This window comes from Chelonoidis abingdonii, chromosome 8, assembly GCF_003597395.2.
Source record: "Chelonoidis abingdonii isolate Lonesome George chromosome 8, CheloAbing_2.0, whole genome shotgun sequence".
NCBI lineage: Eukaryota > Metazoa > Chordata > Testudines > Testudinidae > Chelonoidis > Chelonoidis abingdonii.
This window is the reverse complement of record NC_133776.1, coordinates 75,003,575-75,028,964: the sequence shown is the minus strand read 5'-3', so window position 1 is coordinate 75,028,964 and position 25,390 is coordinate 75,003,575. Positions and strand designations below refer to the sequence as shown.

The window sequence follows — 25,390 nt, the reverse complement described above, 5'->3', positions numbered from 1 at the left end:
TCAGGCTCTCTCAATTAAATACCTGACCTGGTGGCAGCGAGAATATCCAAGCTGGTAGTGAGCTTGGGGGAGTTTCAGGTAAGCCCCCAGACTTTTGGACGCAAAAGTCCAGGTTTGGGACAGGACCAGGCTGTGGACGCTAAAGTTCAGGTCTGGGACTGGGAGGCTAGATTACCACAGTATGCTCATACCCTGCTTAAACAGTGACTTTTCTGGACATTCAATTAGCAGTATTGGCAGTATGTACAAAGAGAACTGTTGGGAATCTCCTGTAGTGCAATGCTTTGAGAAAGGCCAGAGGGACACTGGTGAACATGAAAAACACCAGAGGGGATAGATAGAATAGTTAAATTCTGCTTTCAGTTATAGTGGTGTAAATCTGGAATAACTTAACTCCAGAGGAATTGAGATTTATACCAGTGTATCCTGAAGTGATTGTATAGGCAGTAGCAAACCGAAAACTCATGTTAACTTTGCAGTATGTATTTTGAGTTGCCGACTTTCATAAAGATAATATTTTAATCAAAATAAATATTACCTACATGAGAAATGTTTCATGTTTGCAGTGAAGTTTCCTTTAAATGTTAACTCTGGCTTGAAATAGTGGCTGCATGCTTTATGAGCAGAGGGGAAGAAGAATACATTGAAATCTGCAGCAACTTACCTGATTAAGCTACTGTCACCATATTATTGCCCACACTTCATATGAAATAATAATACAGCATGAAATAATTGTATCTAAGTTGATAGGAAAATAGACAGGCTGTGACTATATCCTGTAAAACGAGAAAAGATTTTGCTGTGCGTGTGCTTGAAGAGTCCTCTAGTGGCTAAATAAAATATTGAATCATTTTACTTCTGTCTCTCTCTGCTGGTAACTGTAATTGTCCATGAAGTGGTTCATTTTCTTCTGTACCGTAGTTCATCTAATCCAAGTTGTTTAGAATTTAAAAATGTAATAATCATTATCTTACCTGTGACCAATTATTTTTCTAATCACTGTCATAAAATATCCTAGATATGATCCTAAAACTGACACCTGGACAACAGTGGCACCTTTAAGTGTACCACGTGATGCTGTTGGCGTTTGTCCTCTTGGGGACAGATTATATGCAATAGGAGGCTATGATGGACACAGTTACCTGGACACTGTGGAGTCATATGATGCACAAAATAATGAATGGACAGAGGTAATGTCATATTAATAAATTAAAAACTTGACACTAATTATTACAGGGACAACAGAGGTGTGTACATTAAAAACCAAAATAATAATTCATATATGCTGTACATTGGGACATACAAAATCAGGATAACACTTTGTGTACGTATAAAATGTTGGTAGTGCCTCATATCTGACATTAAGTTAATTCCCAGACAAAAACTATATTAAGATGGAATTAACACTGAGAGCATACATTAATAATTTACAGTAACACATTATAGGGATATGATAATCTCAAAAGCAAGCATTCTGAACCTAGGAAATTCAGAGATAATGTTAACCTTAAAAGAAATCCAAGCACGTTAATGTTTGGTAGTCCACAAACAAAACGCTCAAACAACTTTGACGTTGCTCTGTAGCGATGCTGTGCAATGAGCGTACAATTATGATGAATGTTGATTAGCATTTGTGGTCCCAGATTAGATAAAGCTGACTTTTAAAAACAAATGAGATTGTTTAAATGTTCGGTAATGTATAAACAAGTTCACACTTTTTTTAAGCTTCAATAATTTTCTAAAATTTCCTCAACAGTGAGTTCTGATTACACTTATAATGGGGCCAAGGCCAGGATATGATCTGTTGAACATAAGACTATTGCCGAGATGTATTTGATCAAATGTTAATGAACACAATCCCCCCTTCCCGAGCCAGTGGACACACAGCCATTTTCAGAGTCTGATAGGCAGAACACCTTCAGTAGATAGTACATAGTTGTTTGATTGCAGTTACAATTTAGCTGTATTGCACCACTACATATTGTGTACTGTAGCTATGCAAATTTATACAATTCTAATGTGCTGTAATAATCTACAAGATTTTGGAACATACAAGAAAAAGGTAAAATATTGATAACATGAATAAAAAGGCAGCTTTAATCAATGAAGACTATTTGCTCCTAATATAATGTATCAACCACAGTGAAAGTGGAAGTGAAAGGTCAAAGCAAATACTTTCACTTTATAATAAACCTACTGATTCTTTCAGTTCTCTTTTTCTGCCTAATAATTAAGTTTCATGTAGATTCATCCCATTTGGTGGAATTTTACATGTTGATCAAAATACTGAAATTTGCATACATTTAGTATTGCCTTGACTAATATTAGTCAAAGCACTGCCCTCTACTGGCAGATATTTTAAGAACTACTCAACTTTGTGACTTATAGACCAGTGGCTCTGAAACTTTCCAGACTACTGTACCCCTTTCAGGAGTCTGATTTGTCTTGTGTATCCCCTAGTCTCACCGCACTTAAAAACGACTTACTTACAAAAATCAGATATAAAAGTGTCACAGCATGTTATTACTGAAAAATTTCTTACTATCTTATTTTTACCACATAGTTATGAAATAAATCAATTTGAATATAAACATTACACTTACATCTCAGTGTTTAATATATAGAGCAGTATAAACAAGTCATTATCTGTATGAAGTTTGAGTTTGTACTGAATTTATGTAGTCTGTCTTAAAACTAGGTAAATATCTAGATGAGTTGATGTATCCCTGGAAAACCTCTATGTACCCCCAAGTGTACACAAACCGCTGATTGAGAACCAGTGTTCTAGACCACCTGCTATTATTTATAGTTGTCGGAGATTCTCTTCTAACTGAAAAGTCCTGTATTGCCATGAAATCATGACAGCTTTCATTAAAATTCTGCTAACAACAAACATTGCATTTTTTTAAAAAAAAATCACTCTTTTGCACAGTTCTTTTTAAACAGATTTAATTATTTTACATATACTAGGGGAAAAAAATTGTTTTTCTTTGAATCCATGACAGATTACAAAGAAATGTGTTTCCTCCTTTTAGGAAGTCCCTGTCAATATTGGAAGAGCTGGAGCCTGTGTTGTTGTGGTGAAATTGCCATGATGGATGTCCCTGGTGTGAAATAAACCCTGAGTACAGTTCCATAAAAACCATGTGACAGGAGGAGAAGAAACAAGTTCCAGAACATAATACAAACTACATACCGTATATACTCATTCATAATCCAAATATTTCTGGTAAAAAAGGGACTCATCAAGGAGCGGGGGTTGGCTTATAAACCGGTCTACCACAAAATTTGATGATTTTAAACTCTATGAAATCACTAAATTGAATATCAAATACATTGTTGTTTTGTTTACCTGGAGTGTCTGCAGGCCACAAGGAGCTGAGGCGCTCCATGCCTGCAGATGCTCTAAGTAAACAAAACATTCAGCCAGCGGCTTACCCTACCTATTTATTTATGTCAATACTACAGCCTTTTAAAGTTGCACAGGCTTTGTTTAGTGGACTGGTTGGCTTGAAAGGAATACTAAAAGAGCAGTATTGCAGATTTGCATGACATTTGACCCATGCATTTCACAAAATGCTATGCCTTACAAGCAATCAGAAAAATACAATGAATGATAATACTATAGCACTAGCGTCAATCTGCTACTGTGTAATTTGATCTATTCATGCATTTCTAGCAATGAACCTCTTGGAGTGTTTGCAGGCATGGAGCCCCTCAGCTCCCAGTGTCTGTGGTTTGCCGTTCCCAGCCACTTCCCGCAGCTCGTATTGGCTGGGAACGGCAAACTGCAGACAATGGGAGCTGAGGGGCTCCATGCCTGCAGACACTCTAGGTAAATAAAACGTCTAGGCCCGCTAGTGACTTATCCTAATGGGCCAGGAGCCAAAGTTTGCCAACCCCTGAAATATAGGGTCGGCTTATGAAAAGATCATACAGTTTTTGCTATTTTTACCTAATCATCTTTGGTGGGTGGGGGTCAGTTTATAAATGAACAGGCTAATGAATGAGTATTTACAGTACATTTCCGCAGCTCTGTACTGGAGGAAGACTCAGATTTGAGCCATTATGTGGTTTGAACACAAAACTGAAGTTTATCGCCATTGCACAGACAGGTTTTTGCAAAACATGAATCATATGCAAATATCAATATTTTGTTACACCTGCTACACAGTAATACAATAATATGTTTAAATGGTTCAAGTCTATTATAAAACTTTACTTCTTGTTATTAAGAATATATAACAGCAGCTAAAGTGATAGATGTGTGTCACTGAATAAGACATAATATACATTTTCTTGTCCATATCAGCAGCAATGTTAATACACCTCTACCCTGATATAACATGAATTTGGATATAATGTGGTAAAGCAGCACTTGGGGAAGGGGGTGAGGGGGGGGGGGGCTGGGCGCTCCAGCGGATCAAAGCAAGTTCAATACAACGTGGTTTCACCTATAACGCGGTAAGATTTTTTGGCTCACGAGGACAGCATTATATCGGGGTAGAGGTGTATGGTTAGAAAACAAGAAATTTGTATTTAAGTAAGTGAAAAGCAGACACTCGATAAAATAAATCTTCAACAATAGATAACCATGCAAAAAAGGCTATTTGAGAACTAACTCTGGCAACAGAAAATCACAATAAAAAAGTAAGCTTACGTTTAATGACATCTAATTTTACAAATGAGAATATTTAGTGGATTTTTTAAAAGTATATAGAAGCAAATTATAACAGAAAATTGTGGAACTGATTCTATGCAAAATTACAAAACCTAGTTACTAATAACAAGTGTGATACGGTCTAACTTTTCATCATTAAACACTATGACAGAATAATCATTTTTAGCAACATAGCCTATTAAATTCTCTAACATTTAAAAATATCTGCCCAACGAGTCTGAAGAAATCATTCTTTTATTAAGTTTCTGCTACTGAAATGGAATCTCATTTATAAAAAAAAGATTACCAATGTAATTTGCAGTATCTAAAAATTGGTAGTTTGATAATGTATTGATATGCACTAGTAGTATCCTGATCTCTCACACAGCCCACTAACCATCTGTCAATATATTTTAAATAAATTTGGCTTTTCTTGGAATAATCAGCATGTATTAGACTTATCACTGGTAAAATGTTAGTGTAATTACATTAATCAAATATAGCTTACTTAATGGAAAAATGTATATCATATTGATATGACAATCTATTACCTCAGCTGAAGAGTGCCAGCTTCCTCACATGTACAGTATAAAATATTGTAGTCAAGGAACATGTGTACTGTGTAACATTATGTACCATTAAAATAAGCATGTTTACATTTTATCTGAATCCATCTAGAATGCTAAGAATGAAGATAAACTTCACTGAATCAAAGGATCACTTGAAAAACAGCACATGATTTTCAGCATGCATAACATCTCTTTCCTGTGCCAGTTTATATGAAGGATTTTTTTTTCATTTCTGATCATTTTTTGTGCTGGAATTATACAGTAGGGAATGTTATCATATATGTAAAATGTTCTATACTGCAAAACATGATATTTGGGTATGTTAGCCTTTAAAACTCATCATTTCATTATGAGAAAAAATCAGGGTAAAATAGTAACAAATGTGCTTTATGAATATATAGACAACTTTGGGGATGGAATGTTGCATTTTCAGAACTCTGCAATATGCTGTTTTAACAGGCTTTATACTATATATTGTGAAGAAAAGTTCTAAGACTTAGCAACCATGGTATTATTTATAAAAAAAAAAAAAAATGTTTTTAAACTTGCAAATCAATTCACACAAATTATGTTTATAGTATGGCATGCTGAATTAAAATTTTACTTTCTCTGCTAAGAAAATCTGTATGCAATTTTAAACAGTATTTCAACAATTGTGTGATTCCAACTTGTATGTATTTCCAACAGTGCTAGTGACAAAAAGACATTTTCTTCCTAAAGTACTTTCATATAAAATACCCAGTGTTGGTCATAGTATCTCCTTTCCTGGTGATGCTGCATCAATATAGGTCATGTGTTCCTTCAAGTAGCTGAGAAATGACATTTTTAAGAGGATAGAAAATCTTACCTAGCCCTCAGCACACTAGACCCTGCTCTCCATCAGGGATCTGTGCTGTTCATCCTGCTCTTCTCTTGAGGTAATCTCACTCTCTTGACATAAGTGTACTGCATTAGTTTTAAGTAATAACCCAAGATCTACTTTTTCCCCCTCCCCCTCATGTCCAAATCCTTTAGCATCCTTACCCCTCTATTCTATGTGACCTCTAAGAAGGTTATTACAATGCTAATGCCATCACATAAGAACCCTCTTTCTATGGATGCAGGAAGACTCTCGAGTGCTTCCACTCCTTCAGATGGTTCACCACTCCAGATGGTTCACTTGCAAAGTGCTGAGGGTTCCTATTTGACAAGTTTACTTAGAGGGGACACTGTATAGTGCACTCTGTGAAGCACATGGAAACTCACTTACTAATTACCAGTTTTGAACAGACTTCGAGTTTTTGGGTTTCTAAATCCAAATCATTTTGGAGTTATTCATTACTTAATCATCTGGCTAGTATCCAAGCAACAAAAGAGAAATCTGTATTTTTCCACGTTATGTTTTATTACTATCCATGGAGTATTTATTTTACATGTATATTTATATAGCTTTATAAAAAAACACAACCAAGGACAAACTCTCTCCACACTTTAAAAACTAAGTCAAATGTGGGACACATGACAAGGGCTCAGGTGCAAGAAGGGAGGGTGGGAGACCTTGATGAAGTGACTACTTTTAGCAAAATAAATGGGTCTCAGAGGGAGAGGAAGGTTCCTACAAGGAATGGGAAGATGTTCCAAGAATATAGAATGGGGTGAAAGAAGGCACAAAGCAGCAAGTTGGAGGATCTAAAAAAGTTCTTAGGGAGAAGTGGGGAAGAATACAGAAATATAGGGTCAATGCCAAAAAACATGTTTTTTCTGGAAATGAAGGCAGAGGTGAAGATGAGGATAATTATAAAGACCTTTGAAAAGGGAAATAAGAATGCTTAATGTAGAAGACAGGGAAAGCCACTGAGAGAATTCAGAGTACAGAAATAAAATAGTAAGAATTTATTAAAGGAAATTCCCCCCCAGCCTTTCTGTATTTTCTTTCCCCTCCTCCTTCAACACCTAGTTTTGTTAGGAAATTACATAACCATTGAGAAGTGCACTCTTTTTCATTCTTCTTCATTTCAAGATACCACTGATCCAGCTATTAATACACCGTATATTAAGAAAGAAAGAAAAAGTGTGATGGTATTGTGATACTGACATAACTTTAATTAAACTAATTGTAGTAAGCCAGTTAAGAGGGGGTTGAAAAAGGTACTAGACATATGCTCTCCATGAAGCAAAGCTTTAGGGATACAACAATTTTTCCTTATTCTAAGAAAATTCCTAGTTTAGCATTAGAAGAAAATAACTCTCTTTTTTGTGGTGCTTTACCATACTCGAAAGACATGGTATCATGTGGTTGACTTTGTTTTTGAATCAGCATAAATAAGAGTGAGGAAAAATGTAGCGTTCAACTCACAACAAGCCTTTCAATTTCACAGACCCAAGGCAACCTACTACAATAAGCCAATGCCACTGAAATGGACCTTGTGAAACATACTTGAAGCTGGGAAAGAGCTTATGAGATGACCTTCTTGAAGGAGACCTAGACCAGATGCTATTGAAAGAGGGGACATCTGACACATGCAGTATAACCTGCAGTGTGCCAGTTGTAGATCTCTCTCAAGTGAAGGAAGGACTGGATAGAATGGAGAAGAACAGAATGAGAATGGTGTGTCCTACAGTGGAGAAAAATTAGCATATCTGCGTATACCTAAAGAAACTGTCAGTGCAGACACAGAGAGGGAAAGGTATATTTTTCCCAAAGGAGAAAACTCTAATTTCTTATTCTCAATATTAAATGCAGCTAGTGGATTCTGACAAGTTCCATTTTGTTCCAACAGTATCTATTGACCAAAATCCTCATCATGGATTTTATGATTTTTCTAATTCTACAGCTGCATTAGATGCCAGCTGCTACAGTCTTACTAGACAAGTTTCACAAAGGTTATTCAAATCCTATAACATATCATTCCAGATAGCATTCAGACTCCAAGACCTGCTCTCCCCATGTCCATCCATAGGAAAGTCCTGCTTGCCAGTTCAGTTTGAACTGGGACAACATAACATTGGGACTAAGGATGAGCCAGGTTGTAGTGAAAAGAGCATAAGGATGAGGATGGGGAAATTTGGTCTGTATTTATTGACCAAGAGCACAATGGAGAAAGAAACATAATACGATAAGTAAGGGGAAATAACTTGTTTAAAATATATTTTTAAAATTAGAGTTTGAAAAAAAAGTTTTTTTTGCTAAAGGGATATTAAACAAGGTGAGACTCACCAGGACAAGTTTATTAATAGGACCCATTATTAATTCTTGAAAATCCTCAAAAAATTCTAATACTACTCAAAGTGCACATGTTGTGTTCCTCTTCCAAAACAAAGTGGCAGAATTCCTGTTCTAACTGAAAATCTTAACACAACCTTAACTATGAGAGTTGCCATAGGTGCCTCTACATGTAACATACTCTGTCTCTTAATAACATGAAAGCACTACAGAAGAACTAAATGAATGCCAGTTGCCAGTAAATTTTAAAATGGAAACATGAATTCTCCCTCTTCCCAAGGCACATATTACTGGCCTGGATGTGTATTGTAATCAAACAAAATCTGATTTCCCCGGGGCACTCCTTCAAATCTCTAGCATACTCATACATTAAACAATAAAAATGGATTTTTAAAATTGCCTCTTCAAGATAAAGAAAATATTAACCTCTTTAAAAGCAAGAAGGATTGAGACTACTGAAATTAATGTTTAATAATGAAATCATGGTTACACTTGTATTTGATTTATTGTTTAGGATAATTTATTTTTAGGGTGATGGGCTGAAAGAGTCTACTGTAAATCTAGATCTAGAAGTCTTGGCTATCAAAAATGGTAGTTAGGTCAAGCCTGGATTCCAATATTAAAACAGTATAATTAAAATTATAAAAATATATAACAGACAGAACTGATTGAATACTAATCACCATTTTCTCTCAGACTTAAGATATTTGTCTTCCATTCTTCTACAATATTTGTAATTAACAATATTTGATAAATGCTGGAGAACAAAGGACCATAATCAAGTATAAGCCCGAGAGACTATTGGAAAGAGGTTGTACTGAGACCCCAAATCCAGAAAAAGGAAGATGGAAATGAGAAAAAATGTAAAGTAGGGAGTGTGAAGAAGACTATAAATGGTCCTAAGGTGAGAGGAGAACATAAGTATCCCTTACAATGAGGCTTCTTCACTTCAGATTTCCCATTAAAAAAAACCCACGAGTGGATGTAATCTACAATCATGGCAGAAGTGATGAATGGCTTTCATGTTTTACAAACTACTATATGGCAGCAGCACATACAATCCTCGTACCTGCCACTCCATCTGAAAACTTTATTTCTGGAGTAAGGTTTTAGAGAAAGTGATTTTCTCTTACCTCTCAGATCCAGTACTGTACTATCCCCCTTCATCCTGATTCTCGCCACTGGAGTGACTGCTACTCGTGCTGTCCCTCCTTCTTTGTCCAAATCACTGAATTTCTTTCCTCTCTAAGACTTGAAAATTCCTTTTCTCTTTGGATTTTGAGTGACCCTCTTTGTAACGCATTTTGTGATAATGCATATTAAGGATGTTATATAAAATTTAGTGTACAGTATGTGTAATGTACCATTTCTCAAAAAGAGAGTCTCTCTTCTATGTCAGGCCTTCCATTGGCAAAGCAGCAGTAGCACTGGTCACAGAATCAGAGTAATTAGAGATGTAAGAGAACTATTGGTTCAACTGGTTTACTCCCCTACCATGTTGTATAAGATTGTTTCTATGTTGTTTAGATACCCATTATGAGCTTGGCAATGGAACCTAAATAAAACAGATAATTCTCTATAGAATGTGACGAATTGGCTGAGCACAGATGGTTTATCTGCTGCTTCTCTTTTCTCCTTATGATTAGTTTCTGAAAGTTGGAAAGAATGGGTAACAGAGATAGGGTGTCTAGGGCCCTAATAGGAGTGTGTCTTGAGGTTCACCATGACTTAAAGCCATAGAGTGTTAGCAGCTAGAGGGATTGCAACTACATTTATAGTCATTGAGGCTTTGTCCAGTGTAACATTAAGAAAGGAAGAATGTTCCAGATGCTCATTAACTTCAGCCCTGTCAAAAAGGGCAAAGATGCTTCTGCAAAGAGGTAGCATGAAAGTTATTTATTAATAGGTCTGAACTGGGTGGGGAGAAGAAATCAGTAAAGGGCTCATGTAATCTAAATTCTTCCAGCCTTCTCACTGCATTATAGTACAGACTTTTATTATATGATCACAAACTACTTTGTTTCCACATAACCTCTGGCTCCCTAGGTGTCATGATGGACAATGCTCCGTGAGGCATTGGTTCAATATTGTTTTTTATCCCCATCTTTCAATGCATGGGCCTTATACTTTATTTATTGCTCATCACCCAAGCCCTGCACTAAATATGGAATTATGCATTTTCTCATGGGCCTTTCTAGGCCCTCATCACCATAACTGTGTGCCAAACAAAAAATAGCACCCCTCTGAAGAAGGGAAAGAATATTCATGTTTTACTGATAGGGAACAGAGTCCAGGAGAGATCGAGGCTAACGTGCATATGTGATCACTAATTTTTGATGCTACACAGATTTTCACACTGCAAGTGCATGCAAAGTTTGGTATTTGACTCTCCCCTCCCTCAGTCTAGGAATTATACTTCCTATGAGATACAGTACACAACACCTGATATTTTATGTAATGTCCTTAATATGCAGCATCACAAAATGTTTAACAGAGTCATTCATAATCCAAAAAGAGAAGTGATTTTAAATCAGAATTTAAAGAGTGAAAATAAAACAGTGATGTGGCTAGAGAGGGAGTAGTAGCTTAAGAACCTCCTCTAAGTCAAAGGCTCAGTTAAACAGTACCAAATATTCTAGAATTAATACTGAATCAACCATTACTATGGCCTAGGCCATTACTACATCAGTAGTTGCTATGCATACACAGCACAGTGATGAGTTTGGTATAAGATTCTAGATGGACTAGACTTAACTATATCATCTCAAGTTTTGTCCAGAGTAACTTATATAAAGGGGAATTCCATCACTTGGTTACTTGAAACAATACCAGAGGAACAAAGATTACTATTAATTAGAAGACTGGATTAAATAAAAGGTTAGAACTGTAAGACATTTTGTGGGAGGTTCTCTATCTCAGGCACTGACAATACAGGGATGGAAGTTAAACAGTATAAACAGACCTGGCTGAATACTATACTTCAGTTAATTTTGCTGCTTTTCATTAAGTATTTTATTCAACAAATAATTTTGTGGTGTTCAGCCAAATCTTCTTGGGTGAACACTATTTGTAGAAGAAATTATTTAACTATTTCACAATTCAAATAATTGATTCAACAACTATTTTTCTGCTATTTGTCCAGTCATAGCAAATAAGAGCCTGTTTGTTGATCTAAAAGCATTAGTTTATCTTTGAACTCAGCTCATGCAATGATTTTAACAGGAGTTAAAAAATGCTTTGCTTTTGTGTTCTCACACGTAGCTAGCTGCCAGCATCTAAAAATGCTAGCTGCCACTGTCATGCTTGTAGGTGTTTAGTTACACCTGAATGGATAGAATCATTTTGTTCTGATCATATTATTTTCGGTTTAAAATACTGTTGGTATGAAGAGAAATCGTAAGTGTCTGAGACTCCTTGTCCAAGATAATAATGGGATTTTTCTCCCTCAGTGGTCATATTCTCACCCAATATGAACCCATACTTAAGACTATGGGATTGGATAAGCAGCTTACTTGTTTTGAGCCTGCAGCCTGGTTACTGAATATGCTCACAATAGATCCCATTTCTTTTTCTTCTATTCTCACTCCCAGTTGTTAGTTCCCTGAGAAGATTTGTATCCATTTTAACATAGCCAATGAGGGTTTGACCAAATTGAGAAGCTTTTTCGCTGACCATGGTCCCTTTCCTGTGCTTGGACTTTAAAGAAATGCCAGGTAACAGATTATAAGGCTTTCTGCAGCAGTTCAGTTCATTTTTGGTCCCTAATATTAATGTGAATGCTTCTCAGGAAGTTAAAATAGAAAGGGACAGAATTTCATAAAATGTCACAGTGGTGGCCAATGAGTCTAATGTTCTATACAATTGTAATGAGGATGCTTTTTAAAAAATAAAATGTTTGTTTACCATGAAGGAAAAAAGGAGGAGAGGTACAAGAGACAAGATTCAATTCTGCACTGCTCTCAAAATGTGCTCATATACTGCGTTGATCACAAAGCAAATGAATGAATGAAGGGAGAATAAACCTTACTTTTCACATAAAAGTTCTAGAGGTTTTCTGAATAACAGATATTTAAACTTAATATGTCACAAAACTTAGGGACGGCCCAAACTAAAAACTTGACACTTTGTCATGTTTGGATTCGATCCAAACTTTGCAGTTTAAGATGTCTGTAAGAATATATTAACTTGGGGTAGGAATCCTATGGCACATGCGCTGAAGGCGGCACACAAACTGATTTTCAGAGGCACTCACGCTGCCTAGGTCCTGGCCACCGGTTCGGAGGGCTCTACATTTTAATTTAATTTTAAATGAAGCTTCTTAAACATTTTAAAAACCTTATTTACTTTACATATAACAATAGTTTAGTTATATATTATAGATTTATGGAAAGAGACCTTCTAAAAAGGTTAAAACGTATTATTGGCATGCAAAGCCTTAAATTAGAGTGAATAAATGAAGACTCGGCACCACTTCTGAAAGGTTGCCAACCCCTGTATTAACTATATGATCTTTAGCTTAGTCATACATTTTGCAATATGAAGTTTGCTCAGAAGATGGTGCTATGTGACAAGATTTTTATGAAATCTCATTTTACCATGAAAATATGGTATTGTAATAAGTTATTTTAAAGTGTGAATAAAATAGACAAATTATCTTCCCCATTTTATAATACTCAGTCTACTGCCTTCTTGTCAAAGCCATCTCCTCCATTTCTCTATATTTGGCATAGGTATGTTGTTGAATTTTTACAAACAGCTTTGGACAGAATGCCAGGCTCTGCTGAAGTTCTTACTAGTCTCCTAATTTTCCCATGATTGTCTTAATGTGACAGTAAACATGGATGATTTTATACAAATTTAATGATACATTCAGCAAGCTCAAATTAGTGTTTGAGTTCTTCCTTTTACTAGTCTATAAAGCTTACAAAAATGTGAACTGAAAGGATAAAAAGGACTCTTCCCATTTCTACAGAAAACACAATCACTACTTATGTTTCACTGTTTAGGATATCCAGAGAGGCTCACATCTACTGGTCAGTTTACTTTATAACATAACAGACAACTTGGATGCTTTGCTTTTCCCTCTAATGACCACCATGCCTGGAGGAAACATAACCACACCTGGGAAAGTTGTTCTGGGTAACTTGGCTAGTTCTGAAAACAAGGCAAAGGAAACTTTCTGTCTTTCCTTGATCAGTCTTACTTCTTACATTTAGTCTGCTTTTTAAATTTGAACTTTACAAGTACAAAAGATGACAATAAGCTTTGAAATTTAACAGCAAATTAGCAAAGACAGCCCTTACTGAATAGCTGTGCATAGGCTTCCCCATCACTACCATCTCACCCCTACAGAAACAACCATATTGGCTCTGGTACATCAGGTAACCTCTACGTGCACAGAAGCCGGATTTGCTCATACGCACACACAGAGTATCTTCACAGCATTAATTAACAACAACATAAGTGCCTATTCAAGTACTGAACACTAATGCTGATGAAGTCCAGGAAGTATTTTAACATAAAACAATACAGCTTATGCAGGAATGCCTTTCTCTCAAAAAGCAAAGGCCAAATGGACATCAAAGTTTTTCAGTGATGACAGCAGTTATACTATTTTTCATGAAGGGTCATCTCTGAATACAAATATTTATTCAGCCTTAATGCAATAGTAATAATGCAAAACATTATTATTCAAGGGCAGCATTATTGACTTTGCTTACATAAAGAAATCCAGAAGCTGGGATTGGACGATGGGATGGATCAATTAATAAACTGCCCTGTTCTGCTCACTCCATCTGAATCATCTGGCACTGGCCACTGTTGGAAGACAGGATGTTGGGCTAGGTGGACAATTGATCTGACCCAGTATGGCCATTCTTACCTTTAATGCTTGAAATGTAGACAATTCTATGCTTGGAGTACGTGACCTATGTTTTACCTAGATCTGTTTAAAAATCATAGCTAATATATAAAAGTCCTGCCATGCACTACCAGGTTTCTATGGCACAGTTCACATTTGCATTTTCAGAAGATATTGAAAACATACACCTGAGTCAAGCATAACTGGCACGCAAGCAAAAACATCACTGCAAGCCCTTGATTTCTGAAGGAAATCTGTTTGAAAACACAAGATTCCCCTTTTAATTCAACACCAAAAGAATCAATATTTCAATCATATTCAATATAACTTAAGAAACTAAGACGTACAGCATTTTAGAGATGGTGAAAAAGAAGCCACTGCATTCATTACAGTATAATGTAAACAGACATCTTTCAAAAAAGGACCATTTTAAGAAACAATGAAAATGGTACAATATCTTCTGTTTCTAGAGTGCTTATTTATGCAAAATCAACTGATATTTCTAGGTGAAAAGGGAATTAAGGTGGGAAGAAAAGTGTATTATTAATAAATAAAATAAATAAGTAAATAAGTGTGTGCGTGTGTGAGTAAGAGAAAAGAAGCTCTTTTCCCCAATTGCAGTCCTTCACGTGAGATTATCTTTTTCTGAGACTAGATCCTGAGACACTGGGAACCTAGAATTCCCTAGATCCCAGAACAAACAACAAACAGCATGAAAGCTACAGCATGGCTTCTCTCTGTACATAAACCTTTCACAACAGTTTAAATATTAAAGAGTATATTAAACTTGTAATCATTTCTCCTGCCCACTCCTTCTTTCCTCCAGAAGTCCCTTATCAGACTGCCCAATGAAGAGAGAGCTTCACCTGTTCCTCCTTTGACCTCTCTCCATTTTCTCCAAAACATGAAAGCCCCATTTTCCCTACCTCTGGCTACACTGCCCCAGCTATCATTGACTCCCCAATCCTCAAAAGGTTTGTTTCTCTAACTCAACCAATGACATGTCCCAACTTCCGAAACCCAGATGCTCTGACTCTCCGACTCGCCCATCTTCCCACTTCTAATTTTTAATATACCTACAGCTGCTGTTTGGCATTCCTTTCCTATAAAAATTTGCAAGATGAGATGGCAACAATCAGTCCCAGCAGCAATAGTAGAAGCTCCGGACATTCAAAACAGAATTCCACCAGTAGATATCAAAATAGATTATATCAAATCTTCTAGATGAGAAAAACACTTTTATCTAGCTGCTGAATAACTCTCGATTGTAATTGGAAATGGTATGTACTGCCTGAGGCATTGCTGATAAAAAGTAGTACTACTTACATCCAGACTTGGAAAAAAATTTCCCCAGATAAAGTAAAACTCAGTCCAATCATGTTTATTAACCAGTTCCTTTTATGAAAGAGGATGCACTGCAGCAGTCGTATAGCCAAACACATTTTTTTAAAAAAAGTAAAAGGTCATGGCTTCCCTCTCCCTAAGGCTACACTGTATTTACATTAACATTGTTTTGTTAGAATAGGGAAAGATTGGAGACGTTGGGTCAGAAACTGACCCAGAAAGTGAAGAGAAGGAACAAAGAAGAAGCTAGAGAGATTGGCTCAAAAAGAAATTGTGGGGAGCTTTCAAAATACATTTCATGTATTAAATTAAAAACAATCGTATCTGATTATTTACTACATCAACAAAGAACGATAATCGTGAAGGAAAGCAGAAAGCAACAGCGATATGAGACAACTTAGAAACATTCCTTTTCCTTTAGAACAAATGATATTCCACACTAAAAACAGCACAAGCCCATGGTTTTTTGCTTGTACAGCTACTTTACTTCCAAACCATGAAATAAAAGTCATACTAATTCTAATAATCTGATATATACGCAGGTTACTGAATTTCATATTCAAACATTGATAGTTATAGTTATAGCAGCATCTTATATTTCATTCAGCATTTGAGAGCCCAAAGGGCCCTACCTGACTCTTTGTAAAAGAAAGGCTACTTTTTTTTAATTCTGTACATCAAGCTCAGCCTTTGAAAATCTCACTTTACATATACTTTGTCTCCTAGCTTCATTGTATTTGTTGTGTTTTGTTCACAGCCAATTTCGTTTTTCTCCAGTACCTTGCCATCCTAAAGTACTTAAAATTCTCCCAGAATTGTCAGGTTTGCTCATCCCTTGAGAAGCAGATACATAGGATGTTCTGCTACACTGACATCTTGTCATAAACATATTGTATCTAGAGATGAAAGAAAACTTGTGCAACAGTTATTTCAAGAATGGTGTTGGGGACTTGATTAGGTAATAGTCACTATCTTGAAAGGTTTATATCCACACATGATTTATTTGAAACCTTTTATGCTTCCTGGGGAATATGTCCTTGAAATATCTTTATAGTTCACTTGTTTTGATGTAGTACTTTCCCCTCAAAATGACTTGTGGGCAAGCCCACCTCTCTTTCATTGCGCCCAATTATATGTCCAGACCATCCCAAAGCACTTACCAAAATGATATTGATGTGAATATGTAAGCATTTGGAGAAGCCACTGCATGCTCAGCAGTTGCTCGCATCCAGCTTTGGGCTTGAGAATCATTTTATGGAAAGAGAGAAAAAGTTGATCAGGAATCTTGTTATTTCCTATTCATGTATTAACGCACTAATAGGCTCTTTACATTCCTCATTTGAAAGAAGACACTTCTAAAGATATGATCCTGCCAGGTTTTCAGTACCTTGTAGAATTGAGCCCTTTCAATGAATGCTTACAAACCACAATTTTTTGGCATTGAGAGTGCTACTAACTAAGTCATTTTAACCTACAGGGCTGCTACTGAAAATGTTTCCACAGAAAACTACTGAATAAATTAAAAGTGAAAAATCAGCCAATAATAAAATCTTGTATTCTTTTGATTTCGATTCTTTCAAACGTCTATTCCTCAGGTGCAGGTTTGGGGACATTGCTTTAGCTGCATCAGGCCCTGCACTTGAATATGACTGAAGAGATAGAATATGAAGCATCAGATGCAATATCATCAATGTGAAATAAGTACCAAATGCAGCTTACCAAAAATAGAGGATAAAAGCCTCTTTCTGAAAGATACTTTGTTTAAAAATGCCTTGCTATGTGCTACCAAGATGTCAGGTCCATGATAGGAGTCTTAAGAGCTAATTAGAAAATACAATTAGAAGATCTGTTACTTTATTTAACAGTTTATGAATTCAAGCTACAAAATTCCCCATGCGATGAAATTTGTCGTACAGTGCTGTACTTTGCCCACTTGGTATACAGATTTTTTTTTTTTTTTAATTTGCCAGATTTCATAAAAACCATTAGCTCACTTCCATAGAACAGCTGCTTTTTAAAACAAAACATCTGACTGGCATGTATTCCATTATGTAGATTGTGCATTTTTCCTACAAATAAAAGTCCACCACAACTAGACAATATATGTCCACACAATGTTTATGCTATAATTAAGTAATAAACCATAAGTGGTTCATTACTTCATTTCTGTGCAATTATTCAGACTCTAAAATAGCTAGAGGATGACTAGATGTGATAGCACCATGACTTAATATGATGCTGAGGCCAACGTTCTGCCACAAATGTACCAATTTCCCTACAGACTTGGAGACAACATGACACACACAAGGGCAGATTTTGGGCCATTAAGCACAAATCACCACAGTAACCAAATCAGCAATTTTTAATTGTGTAAGTAGTCCTGTGGTTTCAATGGAACTATTAATCTGAATTATGATTATGCAGTGGTAGGGATTGCTACCCACTTCTATATAAGGTAACTGACAGAAGTAGTGTAATATTTTCAACCATTAGCTCCTTAATTGCTTAATCCAGGTCAAGACGTAAACAGCCGGTATTGTAACTTTGTGTAGCACAGGCTATGTTCTTCAGTCTGTGAGCTAAACCTAGGTTGACTCTGTAAGTGGGTTTACATTGAAAACATGCAAATTATGTCATTGTGCCCAGGTTTCACATGAATTTAGGAAAATATGACACTTTTGATTATTTAGTTTCAGTATCAAATGAACTCCAAACAAAATTAACAAAAACAAAAACAAACCCTGAATATAAGATGTCTCAGACTGAAACCAAAGAAAATAAAAAGCAAAACCACCACATTTTGAAAAGCTCATTACTAATAGCTATATCAGGCTTTCATGTTGTGACTGTCCATTTTTTAAAATCAATTTGGCCTGTAAATGGGACCGTGGAACAAAACAAAAACAAAATTACTCCAATCTTTTTTACAGTAGGGACAATTGCATTAGAATTAGTATTTCATCACTAGCTAATAACAGCAATTTAATTGTTTGGTTTATTTGTGGAAGGGGTACAGGAAGAAAAGATCTAACAACTTTCCTCTTTACAGGGAGGAAAGGCTGAAATCCCATACCTACACCTCAGTCTAATACATAACAACTTCCCAACTGGGTGGGAGAAACACCAGCTAAGACCTTTAAGCACTAATATTTTTCTTATATTAACATTCTAACAATGTCAATCTTTGGTTTATAGGCTGAATAAACAACATTTATATATTTTTAACATGATATAAATTCTTCACCAGATTGCCACTTACCTCCCTCCCTATAAAAACTCTGGAACAAAGTTGCATCAACAAAGTTGAATCTTTGTTGATGCACAATTAGCACTATTTGTTACCCATAGGGGATCTGGATATATACCTCTACCTCGATATAACGCTGTCCTTGGGAGCTGTCATGGTACAATCCCCACTCTGAACCTTAGCGTCCAAGATATGGGGTACCAGCATGTATTCCTCTAAACTTAACCCCCAGCTTAGAACTTGTAGTGCTGCCACCAACCAGGAATTCCAGTGCCTGGTACACTCTGGTCCCTCCAAAACCTTGCCCGGGGAACCGCAAGACCCAGATCCTCTGGATCTTAACCCAAGGAAAGTAAACCGTTTCCCCAACCATTGCCTCTCCCAGGCTTCCCCTCCCTGGGTCACCCTGGAAGATCATTGTGTGATTCAAACTCCTTGAATCACAAAACAGAGAGGAAAATGCACCTTCCCCCCTCCTTCTCTTTCCCCCTCCCAGACTCTTGCTGAGAGAGACAGTAATCCTGGTACAGAGAGAATTAGCCTCTGTCTCCCCCTTCCCTCCTTTCTCCCCACCAATTCCCTGGTGAATCCGGACCCAGTCCCCTGGGGTCTCACCAGAATAAAAAAAACAATCAGGTTCTTAAACAAGAAACCTTTTAATTAAAAGAGAGAAAAACAGTAAAATTCTCTTAGTAACATTTAAAATGGAATAGGTTACAAGAGTCTATTTTAGCTATAAGGCACTGGGTAATAACCTCCCAGCCTAAATATTCAAATACAAATTAAAATCCTTTCAGCAAAATACAAATTTACATCCTTCCAGCCAAAATACAATATTAAACTATCTTCCAGCAAATGCAAACAGTTAAACTCCTTCAGCCAAATACACCATTTGCAAATAAAGAAAACAAACAAGCCTAACTCGCTTTATCATCTAGTACTCACTATTTTGAACTTATAAGAGCCTGTATTCGGAGATTTGGAGAGAAACCCTGGTTTGCACGTCTGGTCGCCTCTGAGCCCGACAAGTGAACAACAACCAAAAACTAACAGCACACACAGAAACTTCCCTCCCTCAAGATTTGAAAGTATCCTGGCTCCTGATTGGTCCTCTGGTCAGGTGACAGCCAGGCTACTGAACTTGTTAACCCTTTACAGTCCAAGAGATATAAAGTACTTCTGTGCTATTAACTTTTCTTATCTGTTTATGACAGGAGCCAAAAAGTCTTACCATGTTATGGGTGAAACCGTGTTTTATTGAACTTGCTTTGACTCACTGGAGTGCGCAGCCCCCCCCCCCCCCCCCCGCAAACATCTGCAAGATCGTGGGGCACTTTGAGCATTGGGCAGGCAAGGGCCAGGTGCCCAGCCCCCCCCCCCCCCCGAAGCACTACTTTACCGCTTTATATCCAAATTCATGTTATATCAGGTGGCGTTATATCGAGGTAGGGGTGTGTAAAGTTCTCTGAGTGTTGCACTCCAAAGTTGTGAAGTAGATATGCAGAGAAAAAAGTGTATACAGCTCAGGATATTTTATAGTCTAGGGTTCAAGGTTTGGATTATAGACTCATAGTTTTAAGGTCAGAAGGGACCATTATGGATTAGTGCTGAAATGTCACAAAACTTCCATTTTCAAATACTTAAAGTCCTACATAATTACTTTAACCCACAAAATTTCTGCCATTTTACTGAGGAATGTGAAGAGATCAGCTGTCCTTATGAGATTTCTGACATCTTAGGCCACACCAAACATACATCCACAAAACATTCCCCTTCTGATTTTTAATGTATCCTAGAACTAAAAATCACATAAAATGGTTGGAACTGAGGCTTCACATATTCCCCTACTTTGAGATTCAAATGATCATCCCCTACTCTGAGATTCAAGTGATCCTACTTGCAGTTTTTCTGGCTTGTCCTTTCTAACTAACTTGAGAGTTGATCTAGACAGTATGTCTGTGTTCTCCTCTAGCTCAGGTAGTCTTAGCAAGATTCATACTGTCATTTCTTCATTTGTTTTTATCCCTGGTATCCTCATCCAAAGGAATTCATAAACAACCTCTTCTGGGATGGAGGAAATGTGCCCTCTACAAAATCCTCACTACTAACCACAGGCCAGCATATTTGGCAATGAGAAAAGGAACTCCTAAAATCAAAGCAAACATTAGATCTTGGCCAAAGTTTGAACCTACAGGCATCCATTTCTTGATTCTGTGTGATTACATCACATGCCCCTCAATTTCTGATCCATACTTATCTTTATCAGGGAGCACTAACTACTTCTGAGGGAATTCTGCACCAAAAAAATAAAAATTATGCACACGATATTTTTAAATTCTGCAAAATTCTGCAAATTACATTTGTCAATAAATAAACGTGGCTCCAGCATGGCAGTGGGGAGCACAGGCCACTGGTTGCACTGAGGTGGAAGATCACCTTAGAGCCCCCACCTCCTGTGGTACAGGGACTTGGCAGTGAGGCTGCATCTAACCCTGACACAGTGCAAGCACCGGGTCTGCCCCAGAAACACCCTGGGCCTGGCTCCTCTGCGGTAGGCACACCAAGTGTGGGTGGGCAGCCTCAGTCCAGCAGGAGCCAAGTGTGGATCAGCTTAGTGTGGGAGGAGCCAGGTGTAGGGTCAGAGGCTTCTGCGTGGAGCAATTTGAGTGCGGGTGGCTCAGTGGGACATCTGGATGCACAGGAACTCGCTGGGGGGTGAAGAGACAATGGGAATTGGAAGGGTATCCAGGTGAAGGTGGTTGGGGCTCAACAGGGGGGTCTGGGTGTGGGGGTGTAAGTGGGGGGGGGTCCAGGTGCTGGGGGAGTGGGGCTTGATGGAGTGGAGGTCCAGGTGCAGCTTGTTGGGGCTAAGTGGGCTTAGGAGTCTGGATGTGGGAGGATCGTGGGGAGGGGCGCTGTAGGGTTTTTCAGGGTGAGAATTTGATGGGCCTGCTTAACAGAGGTGCCCCAGCTGTTGCCCAGGGGATGCCACATGCCAGGCTCCCGCTTCCTCAGCTCCCACTTCCCCCTGTGATTCTTCTGTCCCCATCTCATCCCCCTACCTCACTGCTCTATCCCCCATTCCCCTCCTCTAACTTCCACATTTCCCTCCGCCTGCCCTATTCCAACCCCTTTCTTTCTCCAACTGTTTCACCCCCCTTCCCTTGTTTCCCCCAGCCCCGCATTACTGAGCCCCACCGCTGGAACTCACTGTTGCACAGAAAACAGGAAGCACACAGAAGGGGAGGTCAACTGGCATTAGGACCCAGGAGGCGGAGTTCAGCTGCAGAGTCAGCACAGCAGAGAGTCAGCTTCCTTAAGCTAGGCAGCTCTGTGCTTGCAGAAATGAGGGGAGGCAGTGGCACATAACCCCATGTGCCCCCCATGCCCAGTCTCTGACAATCCCCCCCGAAAACTGTGCTCATGGTCATAGTCATCCTCAAACCTCCCCCTCCGCACCCCACCAACATGGCATCCCAGACATTTTCAGCAGGGAAGCACAGGAATTCTGCGGTGAGGTGTTTTCTCTCTGGGCATGAAGTCCCGCAGAATTCCTCCAGGAGTAACTAACTCTGCTGCTCTGCACTCATCAACCAGCTATAGGAAAGACATTGTACACTAAAGGAGGACACTCCTACTCCTTACCTACTCTACCAAACCCTGCTTGGGGTCTGCTTAGGAAAAAGCTATTAAAAATCAATAGTTTTTTGTGCATCTGGTCTGATTACTAGCAATAACCAATTAACTGTATTAATCTCTAAAGACCTTTGGGGCAGAAAGCGTTCAGTTTGTTTTTGAGTGTATTTTATCACTCATTAAAGACATTAACATTTAGCAGTCTTATTACCAGGATATAATTGGATTTATCCAAATTAAATTCTGCAGAAAGTAACACTAATTAAATCTATTTGCCACTGAAACTCAGATGCTGGGCCACGACACTACAGGGTTGCAAGAAAGGGATAGTTTCTTTGAGGTCTTCAGGGAAATTTTGTCAGACTGTAAAAGCCAGGTCAGAATTCCCTGTTTTCTAGTGTGTGAGAACAGCGTCAGAGAAGTGGTTATGCCTTGTGTCAGGATACCTAATATGGCACTCCTTGTCTGCCACTTGAGGATGACTCTCTCTCAAGCATCACTGCCCCTAGTATCAGTCAAAGAAAATAGAATGAATGCATCACTGAGGTCTTAGAATCATAGATTATTAGAGTTGGAAGGGACCTCAGGAGATCATCTAGTCCAACCCCCTGCTCCAAAGCAGGACCAATCCCCAAATGGCCCCTTCAACGATTGAACTCATAACCCTGGGTTTAGCAGGCCAATGCTCAAACCACTGAGCTATCCCTCCCCCCTTATCAAAGGCTATTGATTTTAGGGGGTATGTAGAGAGGTTTTTGGGAAAAGGCCAACAAAATCTCTCCCCTAAATGAACCTGAAGCATGACTGCCACCTCTGAGGTACCAAAAAAAAAAATCAGGACATTCAGGATGGTGCTGAGTCCATAAACCTGGATAGCTGGCAGTACACACTGTGCACCCTTACAGCACCAAGCACATGGACCATCAGAAAGGGATGATAGCGGGACAGCCTGGACCGTTGGCAACCCTAATCTTAAGGCAGATGGAGTAGGGCAGAGCAATGATATCCCAATATCTGCTGAAGACTGTGGGAACACTAAACGTACCAGAAAATTTTACAATTTGTATTAGAGTAGAGTATAAATTAAAACAGATTGGGAATTTTCCATAGTAATATTTTGTTAGAAAACTCCATTTCTACAAAATCAAAATTTTCCACAAGAAAATTTTGCCAAAAAATATTGATTTTCAACACAATGTTTAGTTTCACATTGGTTCAGCCCAAATCAGAACACTTTGATTTTTTGATCTAACTCAACTTTTTTTTGAATCAGTCCAACTTTGAACTGTATCTTCCTATTGTGGCACACTGCTTCATGAGAGCTGCAGTTCAGATTTCTAATGCTCCAGTGTGACCAATGGACCAGGATCTCTGTCTGGATGAAATCTCCCATGATGCACCATGCCACTCAATCAGGCAAACTGCATTGCATCATGAGAGTCACATGGTTGCAGATGCATCATGGAAGATGTCATCCAGCCAGAGCTCAGTCTATAGGATAGATCAGGTACAACTGGCTACCCAAACAGACTCTGTTGCATTTTCCCACCCAAGTACTTTTAAGAGAAAGGCTGTAACTATATCACCAACATTTTGGATTCGGTCTTTGATTCAGAAGTATTTTTATGATCCTGGCAAAATGTAAGGAGCAGAAGTGAAAGGACATGGCAATATTTATCTTTTCCCATATTCTAATATGCACAACTCCAATTACTTATAGCATGATGCCAGAAACATTATATAATATTTGTTAATCATCTTAATATTCTGTCAACAATTTGTTATAAACGTCTTTCCTTTGCAATAAAGTTTCTTCCAATTTGAAAACATTTGTTAAAGCAGACTTAGGGTTTTGCTGTTCTTCTTGGACAGGCCATAAATCTTGGTGACATACAAACTACAACTTTTCATATAAATAACAGTTTAAAGTGAGTTGTTTCCACAGGATTTCTCTTAAGTTTAAAATTGACTAAATTTCTTGGGTTCATAATGCTTGTTTTGAGGTTAACTTCTCTAATGTATTCTAATGTACTGATGTGTACTCTCAAACTTAACTCCATATTAAACCCAAGTTTTGTCTGAGAATGAGCTGGAAGTTATTTGTACATGTATATAAAATTTCATTTGTTTGAGTTCACCTGAGAAGTCTTCCACTTCCCCAAGAACTCAGTTGACTCCAGTCTCATCACTCTAGTTCATTTATTGGCATACAGACAAACTACACTTGAGCTGATCAAGTGTAAGTTTGTGGGGCTCGGTACAGTGTATACCACACATCCCAAATTACTCAGAAAACCTCTTGCTTCACATAGATCTACCCATTACATTACTTTTACTATACTGATTCATTTACCTCCCTAATCTGATCTTTCAAAAAAGGAGGTCTCAGTCATGTCCAATTACTCACATCAAGCCACATCTACAAAAAATGAGACAGCTCTAGTTGTTTTCATCTGTAGAACTATACAGATGTGTATCAAACTTCCCTATGCATCGGTTGTTTTGCTTTTTAGCACTATGCACATATGTTAAAAGTCCTAAATCTCTTCCTTCCATTGTGGCTCATTAGTATCCAAGAGGTTTCATACTTAAACATTTTTGAGATGTAAGTACAAGTATAGAGGGGAAGGGTAAGCATAAAGGCTAGTAATTAAGAATTGAAAGCAAAAAACATGGCTGACAGCAAAACCACAGATTAGTTAGGCTGCACACAAAACTACAGTCTGAGACACGACCACCAAAAGGAAATAAAATAAACTTGACAAAGCTGTAACAGCTATAGAACAGTACTGATCAGTCTTCGCATGAGGCCTCTTCTACCATTTGCCATAAGTAATACTACAGTCATGATAGCTGATTTTTATACATTTAC

At 37.8% G+C, this 25,390-nt stretch overlaps 1 protein-coding gene across 1 annotated transcript in view; it reads left to right on the top strand.

Moving 5' to 3' along the window:
• KLHL4 (kelch like family member 4) overlaps positions 1 to 3,726 on the top strand; it is an 84,811-nt gene extending 81,085 nt beyond the window's left edge. Inside the window, exons 10-11 of the mRNA XM_032771354.2 lie at positions 1,019 to 1,190; positions 3,036 to 3,726. Of these exons, the coding sequence (XP_032627245.1) occupies positions 1,019 to 1,190; positions 3,036 to 3,095 (232 nt within the window). The 3' untranslated portion in view covers positions 3,096 to 3,726. The remainder of the gene's footprint in view (positions 1 to 1,018; positions 1,191 to 3,035) is intronic.
• Positions 3,727 to 25,390: the final 21,664 nt, after the last annotated feature.